This window comes from Polypterus senegalus, chromosome 7, assembly GCF_016835505.1.
Source record: "Polypterus senegalus isolate Bchr_013 chromosome 7, ASM1683550v1, whole genome shotgun sequence".
Taxonomy (NCBI): Eukaryota; Metazoa; Chordata; class Cladistia; order Polypteriformes; family Polypteridae; genus Polypterus; species Polypterus senegalus.
In genome coordinates, this window is record NC_053160.1 from 117,621,700 (window position 1) to 117,630,777 (window position 9,078).

Consider the following 9,078-nt stretch of genomic DNA (forward strand, 5'->3'; position numbering starts at 1 on the left):
GTAATCTTCCTCTTGACGTTGCATTGCCCACTTTATCTTTGTTACTGACAACACTTGCACAGAGCCATCCTTATAGACAACTTGGCAGTCTATGTTTCTACATGTAGTCTTCAAAAGAAAAAAAAAACAAACTCCATTTCACATAATACCTGTACAGCAAGCTTAGATTACAGATACCCCTCACTTGGTTATTAGCTAAAACCAAAAGTAATACACCAGCTGCTCACTAGATGGAGATAGAATGAAATAGCTTGGAATAGGAAGTGAAAATGGAGACTGAGGAATGTAATATTAACAGCAATATCAGGCTACCATTGAATTTAATTAAACATTTCAAAATTATAGTTCCACCAGACTTCTTAAAAGAAAGGAAAAATATGTAAAAAAAAACACTTGAACACATTTACCAAAGTAACATGCAGTTTAAGATAATCATTAATGTGCATAAGTTATATTATTACAAATATATCAATAACATTTGGAGGATAGTTTGTATCTGGAATTCAAGAACTCTAAATACATTGACAAATAAAAGGATTATAATTTCTTGAAAAGTGTTGAGTAGGCTCTGACCCCTCTTCAATCCTAAATTGAATGAGGTGTGTTTGAGAATACTGTGTGATTAATGAAATATATAGAATGTATTTTAAAAAAAAAATGTTGAAAGGAAGACAAATCCTTTTAATAACATGTAGAGTAAGTATGAGTAAGTACATATTTGATACTCTTATAATTACCAGCATTTAAACATAAAGTTTAGCAAAAAAAGTGTTCGTTTTTCAGTATTTGGGTGTAGCATTTACTCTGTCTCCATAAATGTATAATATATACATATATAATTTGTTATCTTAATTGTATTAATGTTTTAAAGAAAATAATTGCATAAAATCCTCATAGCTGCATGAAGAATATTCATAATGATCCACGAATTGCTAAAGCAATACAATGGAATGAAAGACAGAAAGAGTTTACCATCTTATGTATATCTAATAGTATATAAAAGAAACTGTAGAACCAGAGAGCTCCTTCATAATCAATTTGTTGAAAGATTTAAAGTAATACATTTAAATTTAAAACACAAGAAGATTTTTTTAGAAGATAGACTAGCTGTAGGATTACCTAACTTGGGCTTGCGTACAGTTATTATACTTCTTGTAATTAAATATAAGCATTTACCAATGTATTATGCACACATACTGCAACAGCAAACTGTTTTTGGAAAATGTGAGCAACATACAGAACTACTGTATGCGTGCAATCTGTAGCTAGAATTGCCATAAATGTTTTTTTATTTTTATAATTATCCATATTTGCCAGATTAGATATGCAAGATTTTAATTAATTACAGTTTTACCAGTACAAGGACAGTGAACTGTTTGATTTTGTAGGATTATATAACTTTGAATTGTGTTTCCATGTTTCACACTGAAAGTTTTCAAAGAACACTTCATTCAAAATTACAGTCTTGAGGTTTCATATGCAATAAGTAGTTGTTCAGTATGATATTTCCATATCATACACAACATTACTTTTGTTTTCTAGGTGTTAATCTGTACCATTTAAATCTCTCAATTAGATTTGTAAAATACAATATATTCATTTTTACTATTTTTAGCCCCAATGCCTCTTTTTCATTAATCAATTTTTGCTTTTATCTACACTGTAGCCAAGCTGTATATAGTAGCTGATAAGGTGTTACAATTTTGCTCATCCTTATAAAACACTGCACACTTAACATTGAAGTATGACTCACAAATATTTCTGTATTCCTACATGGTATTAATCCATAACATTTTTCACAATTTAGGTAAACAAATAATAATGAGCAGGTAAATAAAAATGATCACTCCAGGTTAATTAAGGTAATTTATTTTGTTGTTCACATAATCTACTAAACTCCATTGAGAGCTTTGAACTTCCTATGCTATTTGCGGTGGCCATTAGTATACTCAAATTACTTTAAGCTTCTGCTTGCCTTGTTTTAAGGCAAAAGAGATTGTTGGATTGAAATGGCCATGTTTAACCAGCAAGCAGAAGTAGGAGTGTCACATACAAAAATATGTATTAAGCAAATATATGCTTTGCAACTGCTAATATATTTATTTTTCTAGACTCTTCATAAACAAGTACAGATCTTTTGTACTCCAAAGTTGGTGGTAATGAATGTGTGACCGCTTAGCCAGTTTATTTTTCATTATTTGTGTAAATTTTGTAGGAACTAATTGTTACAGTCAATTGAACATGTAATTCAAGTGCATAGCTAGTTCCTGCTCTTTCTCTCAATTTGACAGTCGGACAACTTTTACTGTGCCATAAAATTTAGAAATATGCTTATTGCAGTCATAGCTTACTAAGTTTGTACATTTGTTTTACTAATTTTAGTTCACTTCTTTATTAAGGTGCTGAGCCTTTTCGTAACCAAAAAAAAAAAAAGATAAATGAAGTGTTAATTAAATGGTAGCTACCTTGGTTCCATTTGCATTTGAATGTTTTCATCATTTATCATGATGCTCTGTAGACCTCTGAATGAAATATCCCTTAATGGGATGTCACAGGGCACACTCATACCCACACCTACACCTGCCTTTTATTTTTAAAAATGGTTTAAGTGTTTATCAGCAGCCACAGTAGTTCCCCAGGACTTTCACCAGCATTGGTCATTAACAGGTATGCGCCATCTACCGTGACATTAACTGGTAACCACAGTGGCATTTACACCTACCAAAGGGTGTTCAGTTCACATTAAACAATATGCATTATGCTGTATGACATATTGTGCTGTATGGAACCATTTCATAAGACTGCTGATAGTAAATTGAACAGTTTTTGTGTTCATACGAATTATTTATGAACGTTTCCTAATTGCTTCAGTTTTTTTTTTTTTGTCCAGTACCTCCTGACTGACATGTTTGAGAAAACCTCTACATTTCATGTACCATTCAACCGTCTTAATGTCTAGTTATGCAAGACATCAAAGTGTTGGGGTTCCCCTCAATTTTTGACCCTCTAGTGTCCTTTAAGCCATTTTTGGACCATCTGTTGTCGAGGAAATGAGACCCTTATAATAAAGAGTAAACCAAGATTTGAATTTGTAAGTGTAACATCTACTGACCCCAAAGGTTCCGCCCTTAAAGGGATACGAGGAGTCAAATTTACTTCTTTTCACAAAACTTGGGGATCGGTAATATAGGGATGTGTTGTTTTATTTTATTTCCAGGTTGCTGATCACAAATAAGATATTTTCTATATTTAATTCTTTACCAATGGTTCTACTACTTTCAGAAGATTAAAACTGACAAATATAAAACATAAGCGTGTGGGGTATCATTTTAAACCAGCATTTCATAAACTTTTTCTTGGGACCCAATCTTTCCCTTCTCAATGTCTTTGATGACCATCAGATCAAGGGAGGAGAATCATTGAAAACTGCCATACCACAGGGATGGGTCTCCTTGGAGAACTGCCGACGACGGTCATAGCAGAACAATATCAATTGCTTAAACTCTCCACAGTGCCCCTTCGCAAGACACGTCGCAAAACCGTATGCAACCATTTCCTATTGAATAGAACAGTTTAGGAAACTGTTTTACACTACTTCAAGGTCAGAGATTATGAATATGATGCTATTTTTGATCATTTACTAAGGATTTTTAGACCTCTATCATAGGGTGAAAAATGACAAATTTCTGTTACAATCGAGAATATTTTAATTTTAAACATTTAAATGTAAAAAAAAATTGTTACTTTTCTTAGGAACACCCTGAGTTAGGGTGGCTTGTGCTAATTCAGATATTTTATATGGATTAAATACAAACATTTGTACAATGCATTTATAAATTAATCCACATATTTAATTGACTTTTGTATTATTAATAAGCAAAATGTTGCATATTGTTATGGATCTATAACTCCCTAATTTAAAATGTTTGGTTTATTAGTCTAATGTCTTTAGCAATTAAAGGTTTCTGTTTTGTACTTGCAGATTGTCAGTATCATCTTTGGGATATATATTTTTCCAAAGTCTGCACAATCAAACATTTGACAGATGATACGATCATTTTATTTTCCATTTGGAATGAGGAGATCAGCTATGGTGTTCTCCGTTTCCCAGAGTAGTCTCTTCTCCTACCACTTAAACATAAAAAATACTTAACACATTTCCTGTGATGCATTTTGGTTAAAATAGCCTATTAGCTCCGATTTCAATCAAATTAACAAAACACTTTTTTTTATATTTTCTTCCAAATCTTTCCAACAGTATTTTTAAAATGTAATGTAAATGTACATCTATTGAATGTGGCAGAAAAATATTTTAATTACAGTTGAGAATTGTAATTTTTTGTAGTGATAAGAATTATCATTGCAGTTGCTGAAGCTGCCTTGCTCAGTCTGTAGCTTTGTGCTCCAAAGCTCAGAGTTTTCTGATTCTTCTTACTTTGTGTCACCTTAAAATTCTCACGCTGGACACTAAACTCGTCTTTCATTCTATCCATTACAGTTGTTTTGTTTCTTTCACTTATATGGAAGTTGTGATTCTAACAGTACTGAAACATCAGATTGATCATTTCCTTAAAATTTTAAAAGTACATAATGATATCTAGCTTTTTTTAGTTTCTAATGATATTAGTTGTATTTATCCAATTTCAAAGGTAAATTACAGAAATGAATTGGATTTGTGTATTTTTAAAACTTTACGTGTAATGTGGTTTATAATGAAAGATGTGTGTGCATAAGTACTGTATATACCATATATACAGTAAGTAGAAATGTTCACACAGTATGTATAAAGCACATGATTATATTTTGATCTCTAATTTCATTTTCTTTGTCTCTCATTTTATTTTGTTCTATTAGCAATCAAAGGATTCTCTCCACAACATAAGATCACTAGCTTTGAGGAAGCCAAAGGCTTAGACCGGATCAATGAAAGAATGCCTCCTCGTAGAGATGCTCTCCCTACTGATGCTAGTCTCAACTCCCTCAACAAGGCAATTTCCTCTGAGACAAATGGCACTGAGAGCAAAGGCAATAGCAGCAGTAACATCCAGTGACCACTTCCTGTTTTAACAACAATGTAGCATGATGAGATGGCTATCAGATCAGAGGTTCGGACGTTCTTGCCTTTACTTGATAGCAACTTGCTATAGTGGGAAAAAGTGTGGGGTTCAGTTTACGGTATCAGTTGAAAGAGAGAGAGTAAAATATAATTTGTTGGGTTATGATTCCCCTTCTTTGGATATGCCTTTTAATGCCTGTTGAAACATGAAAAGCTAAAGTAAGTTAACCCTTCAAAGTCTAAGGGGGTTATACCTGGTAATGCATTGAACTAGGGAGGGAAGACCATGGGTATGTTTCATGCAAGGCCTTTACTCTTTTACTGGACATGGAAACCATACTAACTCTTGTACGTTTACAAACACAGCACTAAAATGAACAGAAAGTAAACAACATTTTTAACACATAAGGGTGTACAAACTAAATAAGGACTATTTATTGATATATTTTTTTGCTACTATTGTCATACAGATCACTCTAAAAATAATTAGGCAGTCTTAATAGAATGTTGCTAATTTGTTAAAATGCCAAAAAAAAGACAAAAGGTTTGTTTGTTTTGTACAGATTATGCTTACCTCAGGTTTATTTAGTGTGCTTCAAATGCCCTACTTTTTATGTAATGGCTATCTAACTCTAACTTGGCAAAATCTCTTTTTCTTTAGGTTTAATAACTGGAATATTTACATGTATCATTTGCAAATATAATTTCGGGTTTGGGGTAAAAGTATTGGTCATGGCTTGCTGGAATTCTATATTTATGAGTGGTAATATTTTATAAAGTATAGTGAACAAAACACCATATTAAGTGCAGTGAGAGCATCTATATTCTGTAAAAAAAAAAATAAATAAAAAAGAATAAAAAGGACAAAAAACAGAAAAAAATCTGCCTATGCATGTTTTATAAAAATAAACTTGGCTGCATAAGCCTTCATGGGACTGTATTGCGCTAGTGGATATATACTGGAAATGTATACTGGCATACTTTATATTCACTCAATGAAACTGCTTTAATGCCTTTGACTTTTTTGTATTTAAAGCATTGAAATATTTCAGAAAAGGAAGATTCATAATATTTTTAACATAAGCTTGTAAGTGCACATGTAGTCAAATAGCATGTTTAGCAACTCTTGTTAAATTACAGAAAAAGTTTGTGGTTACATGTGGAACTCTAAGTGCATGATAGCTGTTAGTGTCATATACTGGTTTTGTCATTTTTGTTCTGTTTTGTAATGTGCCACAAAAAAAAAGTGTATTTTTTTTTTTTTTTTAAACCTTTTTGATTTGTATATCAGTTACGGGTTTATTATGGCTCCATACTTTAAAATAAACAGAAGATAAAGTTCCATTGATCTTTTTTTTAAACAACTGTATAAGTGCCCAAGTAATTCACTACAACATGAAGCCTTGCTTTTGTATTTTGACTTCTGAAATGTTGGCAGTTGAAGCATGCACTTGCAACAATGAAAAGTATTTTATATTACTGTTCAATAAAATGTGCATGAACTTACCTTGTTTCCCTTTATTTGTCAATCACAGTTTTAATTTAAATCTGTCAGATTAATTGAAAACATCTTTTCTCTACATTCATTTGATTCTTCCCTTATTGTAAAAATAATCAAAATGCATTAAAATCTGTGCTACTAAAATCAGTCATTGCAATGTAGCATATTTTGACAAACTTGAAGTTCATGCAATTAATTTATAAGCTCTATTTTTCTTACATTTTAAATAAGATCATGGTATACTGTGTAGTTCATCAGCACTCTCAAATTTATTTTTTGGTGCTGAAATTTTGGATTTAATGAAAAATTTGACAAGTATGTGTTACTTGAGGAGGCTGAAAATGTCTCTGAGTCTAATGAAATCAACAAGGATTTTTCTTTGATTTAGGCCCAAATTTATTTGTGTGTACATTCTTATCAATAATAATAATACAGACTGACCAGTCTTGATTGAATTCCCATCATGGCCCATTTTATTATTTGTACAAGAATCATGATTTCGTTAACATAACATTTTCTTCTGTATTATTTTAATGGAAAAAATCTCATTGTTTTAAAGAAGAACAGTTACGTTTTCCTTTTATTACTCTTTAATGCATAAGCTTTGAAATGATTCTTTTGGCTTTTTGATTTGATTTAACTATATTAATCTCGGAGGGGAAATCGTCTTTTTACACAATGCAGTAGTTTTTTGTAAAAATCACCAGAGCAGAAGACCAGTGACGTCTCTGGTGTATTTTTGAGCCTAGGAAGAACTCAAGTCCCAATAATCAACTGAAAAATTATTTTAGTTATTGAATTTTAAATATAATTGCTTTTGCAATTCACCTTAATCTACTTTAATATTTTAAAACATTTGATGTTAATATTAAAAGGAAAAGTGTTTTAAAAGAAAAAAAAAATTTATGAAAATATACTAGGAGACTCTGCCCCCCTGCTCGCTTCACTTGCCAACCCCTGTGTGGGCGCTACATGCTAGCCACTTTGCAGCTCTGCCGCTCGCATATGGGGAAGCGGATGTACAATTTAAAAAGATTTTTATTTTCATTGGAATTGTTATACATGCATAATAGACCTAACTATTTTACAGTACAGCAAATAATTAACCATAGTAAAAAATATTAAAACACAATAAATTGAAAGAAAATTCTGTTTCATGTTGCGTTAGAGGTATTCGTTGCGTTATACATTTTCGTTCTGTTTGGCTTTGAAATTAACATGCTAATACTTTTTAAACTTACACTTTTACTGTAAAACTTCAGTGAAAACACTATTTGGAATTAACCTTTCGTCTATATCACATTGAATTTTGATTCTGTGTTTGGAGTTACATTGTAACAATGCAAGGTATAACTGCCCATGAGTGAATATCGTTTCTTTCTCTCTAATAAATAAACCGACGTTTTCGAATGTTTGTCCCTGTGATTTGTTAATTGTCATAGCAAAAGCTATTTTAATGGGAAACTGTAAATGTTTTACTACAAATGGAATATCAAGATCTCCTCTGGTGTCTAATGTTATCCGCGGAATATGTACTAAATTACCTTTCTATAAAAATTTTACATGTCAGAATTGTTCGACTAATTTTAAATACAACTAATCTTGTGCTATTGCATAGCCCATCACTCATACATACATTATGCAATAGCATTACAATACATCCTTCTTTCAACAGTAATTTAGCCAGTGGAAGACCGGATGGTGTTAACAGTTGTAGATATTCTACAGGAGATTGTAAGTTGATGTTTTCATCTTCCGCAACATCACCACCAACTGTTTCAGCATAGTCTTTTGATACTCATTTGACTTCATTGTTTCTCAGTGCTAGGATTGCCTGTGTACTCATTTCTTCTGTTGATAACCTTTCAAGATGAAATTCTTCAATAAGATTTGGACATAGCAAGTCTTTTTTTATTGGCAACTAAAAGTGATGAAAACATAAAAATTTATAAGAGCTGAGAGCACAGGAACTGTGTCTGACAAAAGCATTCACACGAATGAGAGGTGTCATTTTGCTTGACTTCTCACTCTATACAACTCTAAGAAACTGACACGCAGGTAAACATCCTGGGGGGATGTGATCATAGGCTGCTTGCTGTTTGCTGCTTATCCACACATTTAGAAGACAAAAGGCACAGACTGATAGGTGTGAAGCGTTTTAAGGTGGGACGGATCTACGAGTTTTTTCATAGGCTCTGGTAATTCTAGTGTTAACTTGTAAGTAGCTTGTGTACTGTGCTGCATTCGTAGGAAACTAACTGGGAAGAGTTTTCCACAGCCAAATAAAAATGTGTGTTGTGCTGGACTTGTGACTGGTGTCTGGCTGTGTCGGGTTTGGGGAGCTGGTGCGCCCCCTGTTTACCACTATACAATAGGACACAGTAGACTTGAAAGTGATGTAAAAGACTTTCATCAATCTTTTACCATGGATTTCAGATAATATTACTTATCCAGGGTTCATTTTGAAAGCAGCAGACTTATAAGCCCATGGATCTGCTCCAGCCATGGAAACGAGTGTTCC

The 9,078-nt window shown here is 32.4% G+C and overlaps 1 protein-coding gene across 1 annotated transcript in view; it reads left to right on the plus strand.

Annotated features, from left to right (window-relative positions):
• LOC120532800 (serine/threonine-protein phosphatase 2B catalytic subunit alpha isoform-like) overlaps nt 1–6,562 on the plus strand; it is a 396,980-nt gene extending 390,418 nt beyond the window's left edge. The window contains 1 exon segment of the mRNA XM_039759182.1: nt 4,855–6,562. Coding sequence (XP_039615116.1) covers nt 4,855–5,051 — 197 coding nt within the window. The 3' untranslated portion in view covers nt 5,052–6,562.
• The last annotated feature ends 2,516 nt before the right edge of the window (nt 6,563–9,078 follow it).